The sequence below is a fragment of the Bos indicus genome, chromosome 13, assembly GCF_029378745.1.
Source record: "Bos indicus isolate NIAB-ARS_2022 breed Sahiwal x Tharparkar chromosome 13, NIAB-ARS_B.indTharparkar_mat_pri_1.0, whole genome shotgun sequence".
Taxonomy (NCBI): domain Eukaryota; kingdom Metazoa; phylum Chordata; class Mammalia; order Artiodactyla; family Bovidae; genus Bos; species Bos indicus.
In genome coordinates, this window is record NC_091772.1 from 54,252,107 (window position 1) to 54,276,809 (window position 24,703).

The following is a 24,703-nucleotide window of genomic DNA, read 5'->3' on the forward strand; positions in this document are numbered from 1 at the left end:
GGGCTCTGCCCGAGCACCAATGCAGGCTCCCAGCACCACTGCCGGTGGGTCACTCTGTGCCGCTTATGGACCAAGCCAGTCCTCTGGCCTCTAGACTCTGGTGAAGAGTGACTAGGAAAGGCCCCAACCTGAGTGGGGCGCCCAGGGGTTCCCCAGAACCCTGGGCTTTGTGTCCAGTTGTCACCACAGTCAGGGTTCCTGTAGGAGGTGGTCCTGGTCAAAGAGGAGTGGAGTACGAGGGCAGTTAGGTGTTAGGCAGCAGGAGCAGGGTCATTGGTGGTGAATTCAGACATGGGAGCCTTCCTGTTCCCCTGGACGGTTGAAATGATGGCTGTGATGCCCCTAGTAGGTCTGTGAGAGCAGCACCCAGGGCAGGGGGTGTCCTGAAGGCCAGCAAGGATGCTGGCCGCTGGGCCAATGGAGCGAGTGGGGTGTCTGACTCCTGTGTGCTGGGGTTTCTCTGCATAAGGCCGGGGGTCAGTGTACTCAGCATCCCAGCCTGGCAGCTCTCCTATAAGAAAGGAGTTTCGGGGGGAGAAGGCCTGACCCAGGGCAGCCCAGACAGTGTTTGTCGCATACCCTGTCCTTCCTGTGTCCCGCAAAGAGGACATGGAGGACAGCCCCAAGGAAGCTGTGCCCCGAGGCAGCAGCCCGCCCTTCCGGCATCGCTGCAGGGCACAGAGGCTGAGAAGGCCCTGCCAGCCCTAGGAGCCCCCAGGCCTCCCGGACCACTGCAGCCAGAGGACATGCAGACTCCCACAGAGAAGGGGCCGAAGGGCCGACTGGGCACGAGGGGTTAAGCCCAGCTCCTCACCAGAGGCCCAGGGGAGGGGGTGGTACAGGGAGCACCCACCAGCAGCAGCTCCAGGCCGACCCTGGGCTGAGGCTTCCAGGGCAGCAGCCAGGTGGACAGCCCGTCATGTGGCAGGGGTGAAGGCGCTGAGCGCCCGTGCCTGGACTGTGTGGACACTTGAACACCAGACAGCCCTCCTCCCGCTCTGTCCCCACAGTGTCTGCTTGGAGTCTGAGGGCCCTTCGTCCCCCCCAACCGCCACCCCCCTCCCCCCGCATGATCAAGCATGATGCCCACTGGAGCATGAGGAGGCTGCCCCATGGCTGATGCAAGCCTGACCCCTCCTGCTTCCTGCGACAGACAGGACAGATCCCCGAGTCCTGACAGGCGATCAGGGCAGCTGTGGGTGAGGAAGGCAGCTGGGGAAGGGGCAGTGGCTTCAAGTGGCACTTCTGGGGGGGCTGGCGGCCCTCCTCACTCTGGAGCCTGGAAGGAGGCTTTGCCCATGAGGCTCGTGTGGCCTGTGCCCGGGTCACTGTCCTGCCAGCCGCACCCTGGCCCCAGTGTCTTTGCCCAGTGTCCATGTGGCTGCACCCCTCCGGCTCGGGCACCCACGCTGCTGCTCTCAAGGTGCCTTCTGAGCTCCTCTGGGGCCGTTCCTGCTCACACGGTGGTCAAGCAGACGCCCCTCTAGGAAGGAGGCCTCCCTCCCATCTTGTTGGCTTTTCTGACTGCTGCCCTTGTTTGAGGCCACCTCAGCTGTGTTCCGCATCCCCCACTCGTGTGCACATAAGGGCACACTCACGTTCACACAAGTGCGCGCACATACATGGAAGCACGCACACGCATGCATAGTAAGCACACACGTGTACACGCACGAGCACACAGGGACCCCTTCTGGTTGGCAGTGGCTCTGTCTGTCCCTTCTGGTTGTGTGTTGGCGGTTTTTGGTGTTAGTCTGTGTCCCTTCCCGCGTCTGGCGCATGGAGCGTAGCCCTCACGCCCCCCACCCCGCCCCCTACCGCGCTTTTGTGGTTCCCTTTGCCCACCTTTAGCTCCGCCCCCTCCAGACCCCCGGGTGGGCGGGGCCTCAGTGGCACTTATCCAGGAGCAGAGCTGGGGTGGGGGCGGGGCTCAGGGTGGGGAAGGTTGGGGGAGCTGGGAGTGCATGGCCCTGGCTTCCTTCTCTGCTCCTCGCTGATGTGCCAGCCTCGCTGGGATGGGACGGTCAAGGGACAGGTCCCGAGGGTGGCAGAGAGCAGGACGGGGACCTGGCGCCAGGCGTCTGTCTGTCCTGGTTCCTCGCTGCCCTCAGTAGTCTCTGGCTCAGTCGGAGCCTGAAACTGGGGGCTGCGGCCTGGCCCAGGAGGAGACGCCTTGGGCCCCGGCGCTCTCACCCGACCTCACGCCCGGGGTGGGTCTCTTCCGGCAGAGTGGACCAGATCGTGGGGCGTGGCCCAACGATGGCGGACAAAGACCGAGGCAAGGGCCCGGCGGAGGCGGAGCTGCCCGAGGACCCCAGCATGATGGGGAGGCTGGGGAAGGTGGAGAAGCAGGTGGGAGAGGCTGGGGGTCCGTGGTGTCAGCGCGGCTGCTGCGGGAGGGTGCGCCAGCTTTGTGGGTAGCTGAGGGCTGTGGTGTCTGGACCCTGGGTACCCTGTGAGCGCTCCCAGGCCTGGGGCACTTCCCTTCTTCTGGCCAGCGCCTATAGACCCCAGGCCAAGCACTGGCTTGCTGGCTCTCTTCTCGCCTGGGGGGCGCTGCTGCAGGGCCTTCGTGGTGGTTCTCCACCCCACTTGGCTGACCTTGTCTGACTTTCCTCTACTCTCTTGGGAGCAAGTCCTCTGGAACCACACACAAGACCCTTTGCTGAGGGTCTGCTTCTGGGAGCCCAGGAGAGGAACGGGTGATTCCTTCCCTGTGGAGTTTGCTTTATGGGTGAACCCACAGAGTGGCCCATAGAAGCAAGAGTGTCCATGCTCTGAAGCCCTGAGGCCACATACCCTGATGGGGGCAGTCAGAGGCTGAGCTGCTGGGGGAGGGGGTGTCCTGCCTTCTATTGCCTCTGCAATTCTGTAGGTGACATTCTGTGTCCCCCCACCTCTGGGGAGTGTCTAGGGTCCCCACCTGTCCAGGGAGCGTTGCTGCCCTCCCCAACTCCAAAGAGCATCCCGACCCCACCATGAGAAGCATCCAGCCCTTCCCACCTCCAGGGACTGTCCTCCCCACCCCACCCCCCACCCCAGCATGGGAACCATCTAGCATGGCTCACTAGTCCCTCCCACAGGTCCTGTCCATGGAGAAGAAGCTGGATTTCCTGGTGAACATCTACATGCAGCGCATGGGTGTCCCCCCGACGGAAACCGAGGCCTACTTTGGGGCCAAGGAGCCGGAGCCAGCGCCACCGTACCACAGCCCCGAGGACAGCCGGGACCACGGTGGCCGGAGCGGCTGCATCATCAAGCTCGTCCGCTCCACCAGCTCCGTGGGCCAGAAGAACTTCGCGGCACCCCCACCTGCGCCCCCCGCCCAGTGCCCACCGTCCACCTCGTGGCAGCAGCAGTGTTACCCCCGCCCAGGCCACGGCACCTCACCCGTGGGGGACCACAGCTCGCTGGTGCGCATCCCGCCGCCACCTGCCCATGAGCGGTCCCTGTCCGCTTACAGCGGGGGCCACCGGGCCAGCACGGAGTTCCTGAGGCCGGAGGATGCCCCGGCCTGCAGGCCCCACGAGGGCGCGCTGAGGGACAGTGACACATCCATCTCCATTCCATCCGTGGACCACGAGGAGCTGGAGCGCTCCTTCAGTGGGTTCAGCATCTCCCAGTCCAAGGAGAACCTGGATGCCCTCAATAGCTGCTACGCGGCGGTCGCTCCATGCGCCAAAGTCAGGCCCTACATCGCGGAGGGCGAGTCGGACACGGACTCGGACCTCTGCACCCCGTGCGGGCCCCCGCCGCGCTCTGCCACGGGCGAGGGCCCCTTCGGTGATATGGGCTGGGCTGGGCCCCGGAAATGAGGCCACCCGCTAGCCTCCCCCTGACTCCTGGCCTCCTGGTCTCGAGGCAGATGCTCCGGGGCCCTTTTCTTAGAGCAGGGCAGTAGGGGTGCCTGTGCAGGGCGGTGGGCAGGCGTGGCCCTCAGTCTCTCGCACTGAAGGTTGGCAGAAATTCTTTTCCAGCAAGGGGCAGCCCGGCTGGCCGTGCCCACTCGGGAGACTCTGCAGACCGTTGGCCCGAGCATGACAGAGGCCAGGGTCAAGGCTGAGGATAGGCCCCCGGTGGCCAGGTGGAGGCTTCGTTGGGGGCAGGGTGGCAGCGAGGGGTAGATCTGCCTTGTGAGGATCAGCAGCTTTGAGGCCCAGGGCGTGTGGCTTGTCTCTGCCCCCGTTCCTGTCCTGCCCCATCATCCTGGGTACCACCCACAGCTGCTGGTCAGTGTCGCCTTCTTCCCCTGGTTCTGAGCGCCCTGTGACAGGAGCCAGCCCCACGTTCAGGACCCTGGCCTGAAGGGGGCGTGGGGGCGAGGCTCGGGACCCCCTCCAGAACAGAGTGGCCTCAGAGCTCCTGAACTTGACTCTTGTGGAGAGGGGCCGGCTCCATAGGCTCCTAGAGGGGATCCTTGGGGTCTCCCTTCCAGACCTGAAAGCTGGGGGGTGTCCCCTGTGTCCTCTCCCCTCTCCCCTGGCTGGACGCTGGTCACCATGCTGTGGCCAGCACTGTGATATGGACCTGCCTGCGGGGAGGGGTGCTGAGTGGCTAGGGTGCCCCCTGGCTGGGCTCAAGCTCTGGGGTCCTGATTGGACTGGCTATGGTGAGTCGATTTGCTCGCTGTCCTCCAGGGACCCTGCCTCACCTGTCTCCCGACAGGACCGCGGCTGGATGATGCTGCAGCCTTTCAGTAGAGTCCTGCCCCACACTGTCCAGAGATGAAGGAGCTGCCTTGTAGGTGGTCTCTCCTGTCCCTCCTAGGCTGACCATCCCCCCCACTCTCCTCACTGACCAGCCCTTGACCGTGACCTCTGGGTATCTTGGGATCAGAGATGTCTGTTCCCACCCTGGGCCCTGGGAAACAGTGGTGCCCATCCTTCTCATCTTGGGCCTGAGGGGCAGTCGCTTTGAGCCAGGAGTCCAACCCCAGGAGGCAGAGTGGACCCTGTCCTGGGCCCCCAGCTATCAGTGTGCAGGGGCATCTGGCATTTGGGGTGACAGGACAGCAAGCCTGGGCACCTAGTGCCCTCTGAGGCAGTGACCTTCCTGTGCACCAGGGCTGGGTCTGCGAAGCCTACCAAGTAGTGACTTCCCCTGAAATATCAGGTCCAGGGAGAGCCTGAGCTGTCTCAGGATGCTTCCGTTCATCCTGGTCAGTGAGAGATTGTGCTTGCTCTCTGGGAAGGATTTGAAAGCAGTGTCTGAGGGTCGAATGCCCCTGGCTGTTAGGGTCCTGGCCCTCTGAGATCCCTGGGGAGCAGTGTCTACTGCAGCCTTTGTGCGTGCCCCCCCCCCCCCCCCCACCACTTCACCAGGACCCGCAGGTCCCAGCCATGTGCACCTGTCTGCTGGCCCAGTGCAGGAGGACCCGAGCTTGGAGTCAGAACCAAGGTCTGTGTTCAGGGCCGAGGCACGAGGATGCCTCCCCCCAGTCTCCAGGGAGGGCTTGGCTGTGGAATCTTTCATGTGGACTGGGGCAGGGGGTGGTGCCTCACTGGCCCCCTCCACCCAGCGTGTCTGCTCTGTGCCCCCTTCGTGTTCTCCTCCTCAGACCTTCAGTGGTGAGCAAAGCCCCTCTTTAGTGTTGGCTGTGTGAAGAGACCCCAGCAAGTGGCAGCTCCTCTGGGTGAGGGCGGAGGCCCCCTTTGCCCCCCATCTTGGGTGAGAGAGGCACCAGTTGGAGGCCCCCGACAGGGCACGAGCAGGGCAGCCCCTGGACCAAGTGCATCCACAGCCGCTCCAGCCTCCAGTTGTTGCTGTCTGGCTCTGGGAGGGTTCGATTCAGGTTGCCAGCAGCAGGGACCCACCCACGTCAGATCTTGGCCTGCGTGGGCCCCCAGCCTGGTAGGAGGGGCCTTTGGCCCCTGGAGAGGGGTGCATGTCCCGTCACAGGCATGCCCTGTGCTGTGGGTCCCTGGTGACCAGAGGGGCTGGCTTGGTCCGCAGAGCTGCTAAGCCAGATGCTGGCGCCAAGGCCACTGCTGGGAGGGCCTCCAAGGTTGCAGCAAGAGGGGTTGAGGCCTGACTCTCCACGTGCTGTGCTCAGCAAGGATTCTGTGACGCGTCCTCCATGAAATCCTGCCCCCCATCTTTGCTTGGAGGACCGTTTCGGGGTGATGGGGTAGAGGCTCCTCAGGAGCCCGAGCAACATGTGTTCCTCTGTGTCCATCTGCTGCTGCAGGAGCCCCACCTTCGGGAGGTGTGGCAGGAGAGTGCTTGGCATTCCGGGCAAGTCGTTGCACTTTCTGGGTGACCCGTGGCTGCGGGCCCACCCTGCCCCACCGCCTGTGTGGTAGGTGCTTCCCAAGAGAAGCATCTCAGTTACTTGATCATGCGGCTCCCCCAGCTCTGCACAAGCCTGTGCTCACACTCATGCCTGCAGACATACAGCACATACACACTCATGCATACACACCCACAGGTACACACACAGCACCTGCACACAGAGTCACATGCATTCTCACCCAGACACCAGAGTGCACACACTCACCCATGTATGCACAATCGTACACACCCATGTGCACACACGCTTACCCACCCATATACAGACGCCTTGTCTGACTCGCTGTGTCTCTACCTGCTTCAATCCATAGGAATCAGCGAGTTTGGGAGTTGCAGACAGTCCTGGGACATTGACCCTGGGTGGGGTTCCTGCTCTTGGCCTCTGGGCAGCACCTCAGGGGGATCCCCAGAGCCCATGCAGGTTCCCACCTACCCTCTTCCTCCTCCTCAGCTGCCCCGGAGGCTGTCCAGATGCCAAGATGGCCTAGGCTGGGCCAGGGAGGCCTTGGTGTCTGTGGGCATCCAGCTGCAATGTGGGGGCTCTGGTGGCTCCCTCCGCCCTCCTGAGCCATGTGGCCCAGCCTCAGGACCCTCTCCCTTCTCTGCCCCACACCTCCCTCTTCTGTGACAGCATGAGCCATGGCCACCGTGGAGGATGAAGGAGCCCCGCCAGGGGGCAGGGGACTCCCTCTGGGGCCTCCCTGCCGGGCCCCTCCCCCCGGGGGGCACCACCCTCCTTTGGGGGGATTTGCCAGGGAGTCCACCCCATGAGAAGAGCCAGTCATTGCCCTCTAATTAACACTCAGCTGGAGCGGCCACCAGACAGCAGCTCCCCCCAGCTTTCACACGTTGTTTTAACTTCTCCCTTCCCGAGGCTGGGGCACCCGGGTGGTCACGGGCCTAAGATGTCAGCACGGGATGGGGGGAAGTGTCCTCTTTTCTGCTACACCGTCTACCTGCTGTTTGTGGACAGAACGTGGCCCTGGGACATTGCTGATGCTTCTGAAGCCCCGGAGCGGGGGGGCTGCAGACAGGCCTTCGTAAGATGACTGGTGTTAATTTCCATGCTCCCCCGAAGTTAAGACCATGCCAGGTGCTGGTGGAGGCATTGGCCCGGATTTCCTGCTGCAAAGTCAACATTGGTTCCACACCTAAGTCCCCAGAATAAATGGCTGTGAAGAGGGCTGGTTTGGCAGGGAGGCCCCACCTGGAGGGTTCAGGGCACCCTGCCACCAGCGGGGTGGGGAGTTATGAGCAGCAGGGTGGCTTCATGACTCCCAGTACACATGGCTCCAAATTAGACACTTCCTCGTGTGGCACTGCCCTGCATGGTCTTCACTGCCCTGGGCAGTGATGTGGACAGTCCTGCCCTCTGTGACCCCTGAGCAGAACTCCAGGCTGCCTGCGTGTATGGATGGATGTTAGGCCCCATAGGGCCGGGCTACTTGCTTTTAGTGCCCAGGGGAGCCACAGGCCATCCCAGGCCAGCTGCTTCTTGTGTTCCTGCCCCCAGGGGCTCCACTTGGGCCTTTACCAAGTGCTAAGTGGGAGAGACGATCGGGGAGTTTCCTGAAGGATGTGATGTGCTAGGATCAGGGGCTTACACCTACCCTCTGTCCAAGGGGCCTAGAAAGCCGGCTGCCCAGGGCGGGACACTGTAGCCCCTGGAGCTGCACAGGTGGGGCACACAGCTTGCTGGCTTCTGTTGACTTGTGAGGATGGGGGCAGATGCGGAGAGCATTCTGGGGGGAGAAGAGTGTAGGAAGGAGGTAGGGAGCATGAAAAAGATGCTTGTGGGAGGAGAGACCCCTCTGTCTTGAGGAGGAGTTGGGTGGCTCTTATCTTGGACACTTGCATGGGTCCCCTTGCCTGATGGAGTTGTGGCTGGATGGCCTTGTCTGGAGAGACCCTCAGTATAGGCAGATTAGGCACCGGGAGAGGCAGGGACCCTCCTGGGGGGCAGCCCTCGGTCCTGGGGTTTCTGGGCAGGTGTGTGGACTTTGCTGAACGCTGCACGTCCAGCTCTGACAGTTTCATAAAGTTGTTGCCTTAATGCACGTTGACGAAAATTCACCGTGGTCACCCCCTGCCCCTTTGGCTTCTGCCAGGCACCAACCTGCGACCCCGCCACCTCCTCCATCCAGGGTCTGCGGGCCCAGGTCTGCAGCAAGTACAGGGGGTAGGGGGCCTCACGGCATGGCTCCTGCGGGGCTCCGCCTGCCTGCCCACCTGGGGACCCTGCTCCCATCCCACGCCGTCCGAAGGCGGCCCGGCCCCCGGCCCCATCTGCGCTGTTGTCTTGGCTGTCTTTGCACTTTTGTTCATGTTCATGCTCCAAAGAATATGTCATGATGCCTTCAGTGCTGACGAGCGCCGCCGCGCCCGCGCCCCTGCAGCACAGCCGGGCCTCTGCTCCTGGACCTGTCACGCCCGCGACAGGTGACCTGCGTGCCGTCCGATTTCCAGGGACAGACGCCCAGGGAAAGAATCTAGTTTTCTACGGACCAGCTGAGACTCACTGACTGCACTCACTATCAGGCTGACGCGTGTGTCCCCCGGAGGGCCCAGCGCAGGCTGCCCGGGGACGGCCGGGGTGGGATCTGGTGACAGGGACACACGTGGGAGGTTCTGGGAAGCTGTAGCGCCACGGGGAGGAGTCGGATGCCCAGTGGACCTGTGCACTTAGTAAAACACAGTGATTCAACCTGGACAGTGTGTGGCCTCTTTCCTCGGGGCTCAGGGCTTTTGGCCTATGACAGGGCTTAGGTGGGGTTGCACCCTCCAAGGTCAGGGCACCGAGTCCTCAGTGTCCTGTCACTGGTGTCACAATGGAGGACAGGCTGGTGGCTCACACAATAGACATGCTCATGACCCAAGGCCTGGGATCTGAGTCCACCGAGCTCCCCACCTGGCCTTCTCTCCGTCACTGGGAGCGGCAGGAGTCCTGGGACCGGGCCCTCAGGAGATGCTGGGTGAGCACCTTTTCTCAGGTGCGTGCTCTGCATGTGAGTGGAGACCCAGAACTTGCTGTTGGCTCCCTGCCTGGACTCTGATGTCCCCTAGGCCCTCTTGCCAGGCGTGGCACCTGCTCTGTCGCTGCCCCCATACCTCCTCTCTGTGAGAGGAATGGGCTGCAGGTGGGTCTGAGATGTGGCGGCGAGCTAAGCCTGTGTTTTCAACTATACTGCCCACTGCCCTCTGGAATTTTCCACTCTGCTGGACCCTCCTGGGGATCAGCTGAGTAGGAAGAGCAGCTCAGCAGGACAATGGCCTGAGAGGCAGTGACCAGGCCTGGACTGCTGCCTCCACAGCCTGTTCCCGGGTGACCTGGCTGCAGCAGGGGCTTAGGGAGGCACCTGGCAGGCCCAGGCCACCCACCAGAGGCCTTTGTGCTGTGAGACTTCCAGAAAGTTCTGGCTGGGGTAGCCTTGGGTTTGGGGGAGAACTGGGCTCTAGGTGCAGCTGGGCTCCTGCCTGCAGGCGCAGGGTCCCCTTCTGTTCTCACCTGTGTCCACCCAGATCACCCACCTGGGTCCTGCTGTGTCCCTGCCCGTCTGCTCGAGCCGGAGGAGAGGGCTCCAGAGACGAGGGGTCATAGCAGACCCCTGGGGGCCCTGCTCTCCCTCCTGGGGTGCTGCTCCAAGGGCGCCGTGGGTACCTGCTGTCCACCGGCTCACCCCCTGCCTGCCCGCCACAGGGCCGCTTGGGCACCTACTGGTCCATCGGCCCCTCCCTCATCCTGAAATCTTGCTCCCCCGCAATTCTGCCCCTTCCACCCACCTGGACAAGCCCTCTGGGGGTAGGAAGATGATGTCCCCCCCGTCCCATGGTGCATTTCCAGACGGCTTATGAGTCCCCCCACGAGCTCACTTGCCCCCTTGATCACATGCCCCTGCCTGTGACTCGTGCTCCACCAGGGTTCCTAGCACACGCGGCGCCTCTTATTGCCTGAAGGTGAAGCAGGCAGGGGACCCAGCATGTGAGTGCTGGCCTTGGAGGGTCAGAGGAGATTGTGGTGACGGAGTGACAGGACATGTGGTGGACAGATGCCATGCGCAGGCATGGGCTGTAGGGAGGCTGGTGGGGAATGCCAGCCTCTAGGTGTGTCCAGCCTCTGCCCAACCTTAAGCCCTTCCAGGATGGATGCCCCCTTTCGCCCTTCCTGGGCCCCAGGGCCTCTGCATCCTGGTGCCACTAGGTGGCAGCACTCACCTGGAGGAGAGCTGCCCGGAGCTCTGGGACATGGAGCCCATCTGGGGAACCTTCCCCTGCAGCTCCCAAGGACCATCATTCCTCGACTTGGAAAGGCTGACTGGTGGCTTCCACTGTACCGACGTCCCCAGGCCTGGCCCTGGACCCTGTGACACCTGGGGAAGGGCCTGAGGGTTCAAGGAAGGGCTCCTGCTGTGGGGGCTCCTTGTGGTGGGGGCTGGTAAGCTGGAGGGGGAGAGGCTAGGATGCTAGCCAGGCCCTCAGGCCTCAGGACAGTAGGAGGCACTGCTCCATCCAACAACTTTGGCCTGGGTCCCTGCGTCTACTGACTTGCCTGGTGCTTGTTCTGCTGCTCTGCAATCCAGGGCTCAAAGCTGGGGTGGCTGCAGCCACAGTCCCGCTTGGACCCTCAAACCTGCAGCCCCTGGGATCCCAAGACCATGAGGTGGTGTTCTCGGAATTGGACTTGGCTTGGTGGTGCTAGTAGTAAAGAACCCGCCTGCCAAAGCAGGAGATGTAAGAGCTGGAGGTTCAATCTTCCCTGGGTCTGGAAGATCCCCTGGAGGAGAAAATGGCAACCCACTCCAGTATTCTTGCCTAGGAAATCCCACAGACAGAGGAGCCTGATGAGCTATAGTCCATGGGGTTGCAAATAATTGGACACGACTGAAGTGACTTAGCACACAAGACTGAAGGCTTCTCTGGGAGTGGTGCCCTTCATTCATTCAAACATTCATTCTCTCATTCATTCATTCATTCACTCACATATTCATTCACTCATTCATTCATTCAGGTATTCATTCATTCACCGAACAGATCTGTGTCAGTCCTTGGAGCAGCAACAAGAATGAGGCAGACACAGCCTTGAGCTCAGGGAGCCTGAAACCCAGACCATGGATACCACTTATGAAGCCTGACTTTTCATGATGGCTACTGGAGCACAGACGGTAGGGACAGAAATACCACTGTGTGCGTGAGGTCAGATGTCAGACAGCTCCATGGGTGATCACAGGCTGCCCTTGCTGGTTTGTCAAGCACCTTTGTCTCAAGGCAGAGCCTAATCCAATCCTGGGTCAGTGGCCCTAATGGGCCATAGGTACAGCAGGTCCTGGGCAAACGTTGACCCTTGACCCTCCAGGAGTCCAAAGCGGGATGTCTGGTGCTGGGACCATCCTGCTGCCCTGCCTAAGTAGCTGAAACCCAGGGAGGGAGCCATAGGTACAGACCTGGGAGGGAGCCATGGACACAGACCTGGGAGGGAGCCACAGACACAGGCCTGGAAGCCATCTCGCATTACTAGAGCTGCTGCCCAGAGCAAGTTCTATTGTCACCGGCTCCCTTTCCGGAAGCTGACGGAGCAAATCTCCCTGACCTTCTCCTAACACAGCTCAGCTCAGGCCCTGCGCTGGGAACACAGGAGGCAGGCAGGGATGCTGGGCTTGTCTGCAAACGCTATTACATCCCCGAGGCTGGTGCTGCAGGGCAGGGCTCTAAGATCTGGTGAGACTTGGGTGAAGTTCAGGGTTTTCACAGGTGGGAAAGAAGGGTTACTGAGCAGGGACCCAGCCGTCATCACTGCCTGGTGTTTTGGGAGCCCCCAGATTGCACCTCAAATGGTGGCATGGGGATTTGTGGGACACAGCTGTCCACACCAGCCCACCAGGCTGCTGGCTTAGAAGCTGCACATTTATGCTTGTCCCAATGGAGGGCAGGCCCAGAAGTTTCTTCTGTGTGAGGACAGATGTGAGCCCACCTCACCGAGTCCGCGGTCTTCTCTGCCTGGCTGACTGTGCCCTTTCCTTCTGCATTCTGTCCCTCTGTCCTTGGCAGCGTCCTGCTCTGAACCCTTCTAGGGCCCCCCAGTGCCAGCAAGGAAAAGTCCAAACCTTCCTTTCACATTTGAACCTCTGGGAGGGGTGACCACCCACCCCTTCCCTCCTCCATGGCTCTTTCCCAATCCTTACGGTCCTTCTGGGGCCACCTCTACTCCTGCCCTCTCCTCGTAGCCTCTGTGCTGTCCTGCACCAGGGCCCCTCCCTCGCGTAGACCTGTGTCCCGTGGGTGGTGTACAGCCCATTCTGTCCTCCCACCATGGGTCTCTTCGTCTGAGGCCCTCCCATCTCTCCAGGGCCAGCTTCTTGAGCCTGGGTGCCTGAGTCCCTGCAGACTTGCTGGGGTTTGACACCAGGAAAGGCCCCAAATCCAGACACTGCTGGTCCTCAGGAAACCCCACCCTATAGCAGCCAGCATCTGCTTTTACAAGTTGCAAGAATGTCATTTCTTTTTCAATTTAAGATGAAACAGCTTAACTCAAGCAGTTGGCGTTTTACTTCTGCACGTGCAGAAGGAGGCCTCGCTGGTGACGCTGGCACGTGGCCTGTGCCTCTCAGACACTTTTAGGTGGAAAATGCCTGTCAGTTTTCAAGCATGGCCTTGAAACCTGGCCAGGCTGGGAGCAGAGAACACAGTGGGTGGCTTGGGACACTGCCTTCCTTCCTGGAGTGACCCTGGTTTGGGCCTGCCCAGGGTGTCCATGGGCCAGTGGACCAGGAGGGCGCTGGGCACAGGACTCATGCTCACAGGAGCCGTGCTCACACGGCCAAGAGTATTTATGGAGCACCTACTGAATGCATCCTTGGTTCTCTGCCTTGTGGGGAGGCAGGGGAGAAGGCGTGACTAAGCCCCTGAGCCACTCAGGGACCCGCTGGACTCCTGGGAGAGGGGCTGAGAGTACAATGGTGCTCTGACCATCCAGTGGTCAGTCTGCACCAACAGTGGCCCCGATCCAGCTACCTCCTCCATCGGCCCCTGGCCCAGGAGCTGGAGAAAACAGCTCAGCCCTATCCGCCACCCACGCCATTCGCCGGAGCCAGACAGCTGGAGCTGGGACTCCCTCCTTGACATTCAGAGCTGCTAATTTTTCATCACAGGGTGGGTTTGACATTTGCATTGGAATTAGTTTCTGTTAACTTCCTCTGGTGGCTGGCTGGCGCAGAGAGCAGAGACTGAATCCTCCCGTCTGCCGCATCGCTGCCTGCGGTCCACTCCACCTGCCCGCCCCGGGGAGGCTCGGGGCCCAGCCACCTAGACACAGATCTGGTCCTCCACCCAACCTCTGCTTCCACCTTGACCTCAGGACACAGCTGCCCTCCCGGACCCAGGCAGCTCCCCAACAAGGGTGTCTGGGGGTCCTGGTCCTGGGGTCATCTTCCCTGGCGAAGCCCCAGCACACCTGCCCCTTCACTGTTTTAGACCCCAAGTCCCACGTCACCTGCCTCAGGTCAGGGTGGCTCCCTTCTTCTCATCCCAGCGTCCACACACGCTGGCACCCCCTGGCTCCAGCAAGCCCAGGAACACGCTCCCTGCAGCTTCCAAGCCTCACAGGGCGCACCATCCCTCCACGCTCCTGATGCTGCTGTGCTGTGCCTGCATCCAGAGAATGGGTGCCTGCCCACCCCGGGCCAGGAAGGCTCGCCCGTCTTGTAGACAAGGGCCAGGGGGACAGGCCTTGTGACCCCAGCTTCGCCTCTCCCCAGGCTTCTGATGGGGGTTGGGGTGGGAGGGAGGGGCTTCTTCAGGAGAGAGGCTAGGTGAGTGGGCAGAGCAGGGCTAGATGAAAGCTTTACAGATGGGAGGGGCCTGGACAGAGCCCCTGTTGAGAGCCCAGTGCCTCCCGAGAAGGCCCAGCGCCCAGCCTTCCTTTCCTGGAACAAGTCCTGCTGTCAGGAGTCTGTCCTCCACTTGCGGCTTGGCCTGCGTTTAGAGCCCCTCCTGATTTAGGAGAGGACCACAGGGCTTGGAGGAGCTAAAGGGCCTGGCCAGAGGTGCCGGGTCGGAGGGAGTTGTGCAAGAAGATGGGGAGACAGAAGGCCCTCTGGGGAGACAGCAGAGTGGGCTGCCAGGCTTTGACACTGAGCACAGCTTCCATGAATTCTGAGAGCTGCCCCAAAGGAGCCACAGGCTGGTTTCAGAAGGAGGTGGTCCATGTGGTCTGAGCAGTTGGTTTCCCGCCAGCCTGTGCCCACCTCGGGGGCTGCAGGCCTCCCCCTTGGCCACCTGGGCCACCCGTCAGGGCTCAGAACTTGCAGACGGCAGAGTGAGGGAGCTGGAGGAGCCAGCTGGGGGTGGGAGGGGTCTCAGGCCCCTGGGGACCCCTCTTGGTCCTGTAGAATCAGCCCAGGGAGTGGGACCTATGGGGCAGTTGCCTGTGCTCCTCCTCTTGTGAGGGGGTAACCCACCCCCAGACCGGAGGGAACCCATGTACACTGCTGACAGTCGCCCTGACTGTGGCCTCCATGGGGATGGGGTCCCTGTTGGAGGGGAGGAGGGGCTGCCTGCCCATCCAGGGATTGGCCTGGACCCTCACCCCAGACGTTCCTCCCAGGCCCCTTGGAGGCTGGGAACCCCTGTGCTCTCGCCACACAGAAAATACCGGAGTGGGGAGGGTGCTCCTCCCACAGGAACCCTCATTTCCGGATCCAGCCAAGGCTGCCCAGGGCCACGTGGGGGTGCTCGGCCCACAGCTTGTGCCAACACCAGCCTCTGGCTGAGACCTTTGACCTCTCTGTGTCCTATCCAGATTCCTGGCCTTTGAGGCTGTGTGAGGTGATAAATGGGTGTCACTGTTTGAGGCCACTGGATTTTGGGGTAGTTTGTTGTGTGGCCACAGGTACGTAACCACAGGATCACAGTGCACACAGGACACAGGTCTGTGGCAAAGACAGCGTGGCCTCTGTGGGTACAGGCGGAGAGCAGGGAGCTGCCTGCTGCCTCCCTTCTTGGAGTGCTGTGTTTGTGCACTGCTGATGGCATGGAGATGCCGTGGACTTGGCACGGACTCGGCGTGGGCAGTAGGTCTCTTCTTAGTGATCGGGAACTTCTCATCAGGGGTGGATGCTGAATTTTGCCATATGCTTTTTCCAAGTTTATTGAGATGATCTCAGGGGTTTCTTCTTTCATCTGTTAACACGTCGAATTACACTGAATATTTTCTGAGTGTTGATCCAGCCTTGCATCCTGCGTTGAGCTTGAATGGAGGTGACGTATTACCCTCTGGGTCTGTGGCTGGATCCCCGTGATGACAGACGGTGCCCTCACTCTGCAGGGCCCTGGCTTTGGAGTCATTGGGGAACTGGTGGGAGTATGTCCTCTCCTTCAGAAAGTGATTGCATAACACTGCTCACCTCCTAGAATTTACCAGAGAAACACTTGGGCCTGGAGTTTTCTTTGTTGGAAGACTTTAACCTCAAGTTCAACGTCTTTAAGCCTTCCCTTGTGGGTCAGCTGGTGAAGAATCTGCCTGCAATGTGGGAGACCTGGGTTTCATCCCTGGGTTGGGAAGATTCCTCTGGAGAAGGGAAAGGCTACCCACTCCAGTATTCTGGCTTAGAGAATTCCATGGGCTGTATAGTCCATGGGGTCGCAAAGAGTAGGACACGACTGAGTGACTTTTTCACTTTCACTTTCAATGTCTTTAACACGTACAGAGGGCTGGGCAGGGGGATGGGCGGGGTGTGGAGTGGGTATGAGGAGCCTTCCTAATTCCAGCTCTCTGTGATGCTCCTTATGGAAGCAGTTACAGGCACCACGGGCTAGATTTGTAATTTAAAAACACCAAACAAATCTTCAATTATTTCATCACGGAGGAAACATAGTACCAAGAGCAGGGCCGACCCTGCAGTGAAAACCCACACTTGTCGGGTGAGCACCAAGCGTGGGGCCCCCAGTCAGGCAGGCACCTCAGAAAACAGTTTGTTGGGTCTGTGTCCCAGGGCCGAAGTGGGTATGGTTGCCGAGGACACAAAAATGCATCATTTTCTTCAGCAGCAAGAAGGTAAATATTTTGTGTGTCTTTTTTAAAAATTTGGCTGAGAGGCCTCTGTTTGTCAGACAGTCCTGCAGACACTGACAGGACCAGTGACGCGGAAACCACAGGCGTGTCACAGCTCTGAGGCCTGCCCGTCACCCACCTGCTCCTGGGGCCAGGGCAGGGCGTGTGGCTTCCAGGGCCACAAGACCCTCACTGGAAGGGTAGGTGCCAGGACAAGGGCAGACCACCTGTCCCAGTGGGAGGGGCCACCCGGGTGACAGCTCCCGCGGTGACATGGGGTAGGGAGCATAGGCCCACTTGCCCGTGCACAATCTGGGAGCCAGGGCTCGGAGTGCAGGATCTCTTGGGTCCTGGAGCCCCTCATGGTGGGAGTTGCCTTCCCTGGAGGCATGGGGGATTCCTGGTCTTTCCCAGCACCCACTGCCTGTGTCACCCAGGGCTGTCACCCAGGACCAAGGTCTATCACCCGCTGTGAACAGGGCCTGAGCTCCGGCCAGGTGGGAGCCCTAGTCCCAGGGGCAGCCCCTGCCTCGGCCTCCCCATCTTGACAAGGCCAAGAGGGCCCAATCTCTGGTTTATTCATCTTTCCTTCCAACAGTCCTGCTGAGTTGAAAGGAAAGTTGAAATGTAGCACCTGTGTGTGTTTGAAATGATCTTTGATCCTTGATGATCCTCGTTATTCAAATACCCCGAGGAAAGGCCCCCCAGGGAGTTTTATCAGTTGCCAAGTTGGTCCGCTCAGCAGGACAGTGGCCACAGCTGGACTGCTGCTGTGCCCGCCCCACTCAGGACCTGGCGGCCTCCTGCCGAGGTGTGCTCCTCCCCACGTCTTGGCCCCTCTGCTGGGCCCTGGGCATCTTCAGAGTGGGGCAGAAGAAAGGCATCTTGCTCTGCAGGGAACGCCCACCAGAGGGGGAAAGCCAGCTGCTCTGGAAGTTCTCCTGGCCAGCCCCAGGCCCCTCTTACTCTCAGCCTCCCCTGGCTTGAAGCAGCAGATAATGGGCTATGTCCTATCCTTGAGTCTAGGGGGGCTCTGGGCGACAAGGAGGCTAGGGCCTGCCCAGCACCACATGCACAGGGCCAGCACCTGGCCTTCCTCCTCCAGGGATGCACCCAGGTGGGGCCTTTCCCACTGGTGACTTCTGTCTCCTGTGGGGCTTCCTAGAAGAGGGCATGGTTGTCACTGGTCAGCGTGCCACACCCCACTGTAGTGAAGGGGAAGGGTCCCTTTCTCTGGCCTCGGCTGCCCATCAAGACCATTCTGGGATGAACAAGGTCACCAGCAGGACGGAAGAGGCCAGGAGGCTCCCAGGAGGCGGTGCTGGCACCCGTGCTCACTCTCTGGACCCTGTGGGAGGGGGTTCAGGGTCACAGTGCCCCCCAACTCCTTGCTCTTGTAAGCCAGGTCAGAGCCCACCGCCTTCAAAGAGCTCACAGTCCAATGAGCTGTGACCAACGGAGGCACCTGCATGTTGCTATGGAAACACTGAGCTATGGGCTGGGGGATGGGCCTGGAGGGTCTGGGTGTCGAAAGATGAATGAGCTTCCAAGCCCGGCAGGGCTCAGAGGAGGTGGGAGGGGAAGCGTGTCCTTCTGGGCAAGTGAGAAGCCTCTGAGATGAAGGAGAAACCCCCACACGTGGGATTACTCATCCTGATCCATGTCTAGCACCAGGAATCTGCTTATTTGAACATCTCTCAGCAAAGCTGGTCGTAGGGCTCAGGCCATTCTGTCTTCTCCCTGATTTGGGCATACAGACAGAGTCATGCCATGCACGTGGGATCCCAGGCAGATAGCTGGGCTGGAGAGGGTGGGCACCTGGGGGCCAACCAGGCGGAACTGGGTTGTCCAGGGACGGAGCTCCTCACCCACCCCCACGGGGGAAGGGTCTGTGCAGCCTAGGTCACAGCCAGGGTCCACTGGGAGCGCCTCAAGTCACTTATTTGCCCTCAACAAGGCCCCCACCAGCTTGTCCCAGATTTTGGATGATCAATGGGGAGGGGTCCTGCTCTGGGATGTGTCCCAAAGTGTCCTGGTCTGTGTGGTCCCTGGGAAGTGTCCAGCATCCTGTGGCTCTGGTCAGGAAGGGAGACCCCTGGGGTGGAGGCGGGGAGAATCGAAGCTGGACGAGGCCTGGCTGCGGGCAGTCTGGAGTGGATGCCGGTGTGTCTGGGCCCAGTGATGGGTGCACCCTGATCAGCCTCTGGGTGTGTCCTTGGGAAGGGACTGCTGTGACTCTATGCCCTTGCCACATGTGACTGACAATTCAGTTCTGATGAGAGACCAGGCACCAGCTCTGAGCCTGTCCTGGGGCACGTCCTCCCCCAGCCTCGCCTGCCTCTCAGGAAGTCACAATCCCCAGAGGAGAAATTCTGTTAGAACCTCTTCTCTCTGAGTCAACAGTCTCCCACGGATCCCAGCATCAGGCATCAGGCTCACTGGCTAGGCGGCACCCACAATCCGGAACTGGAGATAAAGAACCTGCACACACTCGCTGCCGCTCAGCCTCCAGCATCTCCCCAGGAGACAGGGAAGAGGCCGCTGTGGGCAGAGGGGCATCACAGCTAATTAGCCGGGAAGGTGAGACATGGAACCCTAATCACCAGCATCCCATTGCGCCCGCCTTGCCCACCCCGGTTTGCCAAGGCATTTCTTTTTTTTTTTTAATTTGATTTTATTTTTAAACTTTACAATATTGTATTAGTTTTGCCAAATATCGAAATGAATCCTCCACAGGTATACCCGTGTTCCCCATCCTGAACCCTCCTCCCTCCTCCCTCCCCTGCCAAGGCATTTCTTTAGGCAGAAGTATGATCTGTGGGCGCGGAGGCAGAGATGGGGAGCAGCCTGACTCAGAGACCCCACTCCAGCCTGAATGTCCCCTTCCAGGGGCTCTGGGGCTCTTCACTCCCCTCAGGAGCGCAGCCTGTGACCTTGGAGACCCCTCATTCCAGGGAACAGGAGAACGGACAATCGAAGGACCCCTCACTCTGGACCTAGATTTTCAAAAGTCTTTAACAAGTGAGGCTCAGGATTTGCCTAATACTTGGGGTTCCAAGTTTTTCTAGAACATGGAGAGCCTCTCCTCTGCCAGGGCCATCCTCCGATGGCCAGCTATGGGCCTGCAGCGATGTCTCCACTGGAAGCTCATGGGATGGGCCTGAAGGTGGGGACTGTGGGCGGGTCTTTGCTCTCCATGAGCCCAGGGCCTAGGGATGACCTTGGCCTTCAGACCCCAGGTCCTCTGGCTGAGCCCCCTGCACTGTCCCCTGCCCTACCCAGCCTATCCAACCCTCAGCTGATGTCTGCCTCAGCCTGTCCCTGGTTGCCCTGGCTTGCTCTCAGGCATGATTCTGAAGTTGAGCTCTTTTCAACTGTCTACTTGCCAGGTCAGGCTCACAAGGAGGGGAGCGGCCAGAGGATCTTAAGGAGCAGTGGGCCTCAGGTGCCAGCAGGAGCAGGGACAGGCCCTTCCAGATGCGGTCAGCAGCGTGGCTTCAGTAAGCCAGAGGAGGTCAATGAGGAGAGCAGAAGAGATAGCAGAAGGTCTCAGGGGATGGTGGTGGAACTCAGGGGTCAGACTCAGGGGATGGTGGTGGGACTCTGGGGGCAGACGAGACATGGGGGACAGTGGTGGCACTTGGGGGACAGATGGGACATGGGGGACAGTGGTGGGACTTGGAGGGCAGGCTCAGGGGATGGTGGTGGAACTCGGGTGACAGAGAGCTTGCCACAGGGGAGCAGCTGAGACATGTCTGTTGCAGAGGAGGCTGCGGGTGACAGGGGGAGCTGTTCCCTGGGGTCTGGGAACCTGGGGCTGTGTCTGGGGAGGCAGAATTCTTGGGATACGGGACAAGGGCTGTGATCAATGTGGCCGTGGCCTCCTCTCCCTGTGGCCTCCAGGCAGACACTTCCCAGTCAGGCCAAGCAGGTTGTGCAGAGATACTGGGTGCTGTTGGGGTGGCTGGAGGAGAGGCCGCCTGGCTGGTGGGGTCAGAGCTCCTGGGTTCCCCTCACCCTGAGTCCTGCCCCACTGGACCACTTCATGGAGATGACCACAGAGGAAGTGGGGGGCTGCTGGGTGGGTCCAGAGGAGGTGGAGGCAGACCCAATTCCTGTTGGACAACTTCTGTCTGACCTGGGCTGGAGAGCCCACACAGAGGTGGAACTCCATGACTGAGCAGCACAGGCCACCCCGACCTGGCCTGAGCCATGACAGCCACACTGGGGTCCTACTGCAACCGCCCCTTGCTCCCCAATCCTCTCCCAACCATGTGCCAGACCCTGTCCTGGGGGAGGGTTGGCAGGGACCAAGGCAGAACCATAGGACCCCGTCTTCTGAGAGGGCCTCGAATAGAGGAAGGAGACAGGTGGTGCGGGGGCAAGGCGAGCAGGGTGGGCCCCAGCTCAGATCTCTAGTACTGTACACACAGCAGCAAGAGAGGACCCTGGGAGACCCCTGGGGTCCCCCTGTGCCCGCGAGAGAGGACAATGTTGTCCCAGGCACCCCGTCCTCTGTCCTGGAGTCCCTCCTGGATTTAAGCTCTGTCCAAGGGCAGGAGTGATGGCCCTGCTGGTTCCAGTTTCCTGTGGGGCTGCCCAGTTTCTGGGAGGTATTTGCTGGCTTGAATGGGATTTGGAGGGCAGTGTGAATCCCGTTCGACCTCCACCTCAGTTCCTGGTGTCCATCAGCGGCCTGTTTGGGGGCTTCTGTCCCCAAGCTGAGTGGCCGGGTCTGAGGGGCCCAAGACACTGTTTTTACAGAGATGGGAGCTGTTGCTTCCGGTACCTGCAAATGCTCTGCAGCTCCTCCACAAAGATGGGGCACTGGGGCCAGGCTCTCCAGCCCCCACCCTTCTGTTCTGTCCCCCACTGTGTCCAGCTTCCTGCCTCTCAGGGAGCCTGTGGGCCTGGCAGCAGGGAGGGGTAGTGGGACGGCTCCTCCCTGCTGTGTGGCGGTGGCAACCCCCCCCAACAGTAGGTCCAGAGAACAAGGCCCCAAGCATGCTTGGTGAGGACACCCCAGCTCGTCATTGGAGGAAACAGCCCTTCCAGAGAGAGTGAGCCAAGGAAGGGACAATGCCTCCACTCCCAACCCGCCACAACCAAATCTGTGCTTCCAGTGCCAAGAGGATGTATTTAAACTCTGCAAATGGATGTCAGGGTAATTATCTCCACCCAGGACTGGGACAAGGTCCAGGGCCTCCCTGAGAACAGGCCAGGGACGTGTCAAGCGTTTCAGAGAAAGTGAGCTGGAATGGGGTGGGTGCTGGCACCATGACAACCCGCACAGACACTGGCCCAGCCAGGACTTTGGGAGGGGGTTCAAGGCAGACCCCACCTGCCTGCCCTGTCCTGCTGAGCTGGAAGGAAGAGATAAAAGCCTGGAGAGGGGGATCAGGAAGTTGGGGAGATTGGAGCCTGCAAGGGAAGCTTGGTTGGCTTAATTTTCCATAATTGGGAAGCTGCTGTGAATATTTATTAGCCCGCAGCCTTGCCCAGGTAGCCGGGTCCCTGCTGGCATGGCTGTGCCAGCTCCTGCCACTCATTTGGGAGCCTTGAGGAGCTATTTGCAGAAGCATCTTTGTCAACAGGAAGCAGAGCTGGGTTTATGGGGCCCTCTTGGGCTTACAGCTCTGTGCGAAGCTGCAGATGATGGCAGGTGTGGGTAACATGGGGCTTGGCCTACAGGATGTCCATCAGGGCTGGAAAACTGGGACATGGATGCTGGGGTCCCGTGGTCAGGTTCTCTCCTTGGCCAAATGACCTCAGCTTTGACATCATGTGAGTGACAGAATAATAATGCCACCCCAGATGCGGTGTCCATCCATCTGGCATGACAAACGATGGAACACGCCTGAAATAGAAAAGCACCCCACCCTGCAAATGAGTCCCCCCATCCCCCTCCTTAAAATGATGGGCTCAGAAACACAAAGGAGTATAAGCCCACCTCCTCCCTGCTTCAGGACCAAGGACAGCTACCAACACGGTATCTACAAGGGCTCCCTGAGGCTGACAGTTCAGTGGCCCCTCCCAGGACAAGATTGAAGTTGAGAGCCTGAGGGTCCAGCTGGAACTACCCCTCACCCCATCATGAACCTGGACAGAGCTGCAGAGCTGGGCTCTGTGGGGTGGACCATGGCCTGGGGTCCAGTGGGGCCCCAGGACTTGGTTTGGGGTCCCATTGAGGGTAGGGTCAGCAACCTCATGGTGGGGGTGGGGAGCAGTGCCACCCCCCCACCCCTGGCTTGCTGACAGTTCCTGGCTGTGGGCTGTGGTACGTGAGCAGCCTTGGAATCTCAGGGGCCCAAGCTGGTTGGAGGATGCAGAGGACGCCTGAGGACGAGGCCCCCCTGCCAGCCACCCGCTTTCTGGGAATGTGCTGATTTGAAAATCCAGTCACTGGCCAAGGAAGCCTCCACACTCTGCAATCAGCTTCTGGGCCTGGGACTTGAGTTCCCACCACAGGTGTCCCCAGATTCAGGCAGGCTGTGCATCCTGGGGATCTTCCTTTCCCTCAGAGTCCCCTCCTGGGGAGGCCAACTGGGCACAGAGACAGAGGAGGAAGTGGGCATAACAGGCCGGGCCCAGGGCCTCCGAAGGGCATCTGGGAAGGTGGCAGGTGGCCTCCGGGGTGATTGGCCTCTGGATGCGCAGCTGCCCCTCGGCCTTGGGTGGAGATGCACGGGCTTCCTCTCCAGTTTCTTGGGCCCCAGAGAGGCCCTGCACTGCTATGTGGCCTTCCCAGGACCCTCCACCCATCTCTGCTGCTGGTACTGTTTTCACCACAGGTGGGGGAGGCCAGGGGGAAGCACCCACGCTGCCTTCACCAGCCTGTGTTCGTGGGAACTCAGGCCCCCAGGAAGCTGGTCCAGAGGGCCTAGCAGGGAGGGTCCACCCCAGCCCAAGGGACCCCAAGGAGCCCAGGATGGTGATAATGGGCAGGTGGTCTCAGCTGGGGAGCAGGGGGCGCCTCAGTCAGGGTGGACACTCTGGGCAGACAGGCTGACACCCTAGTTGGGCATTCACCATAGCAAAGAGCTTCCCTTGGTTAGGACAGCCTGGGGAGGCTGAGGGCCAGCCTGAGGCCTATGGTCAGGGGGTCAGGGCAGGCCTGGGTCTGGGCCCTGCTCACATGTGCCTCCTGGAACATGGGGGCCCCAGGGCACATGCCTGAGGGTGGAGGTGGCAATAGGGGAAGGAGCCTTTGCTCTGTCCCAAGTCCACGGGGAACAGCTCCCCTTGCCTGGCCTGGCTGATCAAGCCAGGGAGTCAGCAGGAGGCGGAAACTCAGCTGCTCTCCCCTCCCTTGGGGCTGTGGGGCCAGTTTCTGAGAACTCAGTCCTGAGTTCCACCCCCAGGAGGGTTCCTCCACACCCTGGAGGTCCCTGGGCCACAGCCAAGTCTGGCCTGGACAGGACTCACCCATGCCCTGCCCAGGGCCTCCCCCAGGACATGCTTGCAGCCATCTGCATCAAGGAGTTCAGATCTGGAGGGGGAAGACCCCCGTAGTGGAGGCTGGGCTCAGAGCACACACCCTCACAGAGGGGAGGTCCTGAGGGGGCCCAGGGACACGCATGTTGGGCTGCACTCAGCCTGTGGGAACCCAAATAGAAGCAGCAGCTTGGGGTCCAGGCCTCATGTGCTGGAGGAGACCCCAGTGGAGCCTTATACCCCCAGGGGGTCTTATACCCCAGGCCAAGCTCTGGAACTGCAGGGCCAGGTTTGGGGCCTGAGAGAGCAAGGTGACCTGGGAGTGAAGGAGAAAGAGGAGAACTTTCCAGGACGACCCAGGGTCCCCCTTGGAGAGTCCCAAAGTCCCTGCTGGACCTGCCCTTTGTCCTTGCCAGAGTGACTCAGGGTGGCCCTCCCCCACGCTCACCCTGTCTCCTCCTCCCAAGGGGGCTGTGACCCTCTGGCCTCCCCCACCCTCTCTTCCCAGGGCATCTATGACCCTCTGCCCCCAGGCAGAAGCCGCATCCATCCTTCAGGCTGAGACCCATTAGCAGGCAGCCAGCTGGCCGGGACAAAGGGCTTTTCTGTGCCTGTGGCCTGTCAGGATGTAATTCTTCACAAAGAGTCAAACTCACTGCCTCTCCTAACATCTGCTGTGTCCACTGGCTCAGGGCCAGTGGGTGTCCTGACACCTGCTGTTCCTGGGCTGGGTCAGGCTGCAGGGAACAGAACCTGGGGAGAGGTCCTCAGGCATGGTGCGCCTGGGATGCTCTGCAGCCCCCAGGCAGGTGGCATGGCCCACAGGTGTCTGCCACACCTGGCCTGGCCCATGGGCCCCTGCCTGGCCTCTGAAGGTACTTGAGTTGCACCCAGATCCCAGCTCTTAGTTGTCGACACAAGGGCCTTCCCTGGAGAAAGGTG

General features: G+C 60.6%; 1 protein-coding gene across 9 annotated transcripts in view; it reads left to right on the plus strand.

Moving 5' to 3' along the window:
• The window catches only part of KCNQ2 (potassium voltage-gated channel subfamily Q member 2), a 48,474-nt gene extending 39,479 nt beyond the window's left edge, over positions 1 to 8,995 (plus strand). For all 9 annotated transcript variants that reach the window (XM_070801299.1, XM_070801298.1, XM_070801301.1 and 6 more), the window contains 2 exons: positions 2,226 to 2,349; positions 3,081 to 8,995. In XM_070801299.1, coding sequence (XP_070657400.1) covers positions 2,226 to 2,349; positions 3,081 to 3,812 — 856 coding nt within the window. In that variant the 3' untranslated portion in view covers positions 3,813 to 8,995. The remainder of the gene's footprint in view (positions 1 to 2,225; positions 2,350 to 3,080) is intronic.
• Positions 8,996 to 24,703: the final 15,708 nt, after the last annotated feature.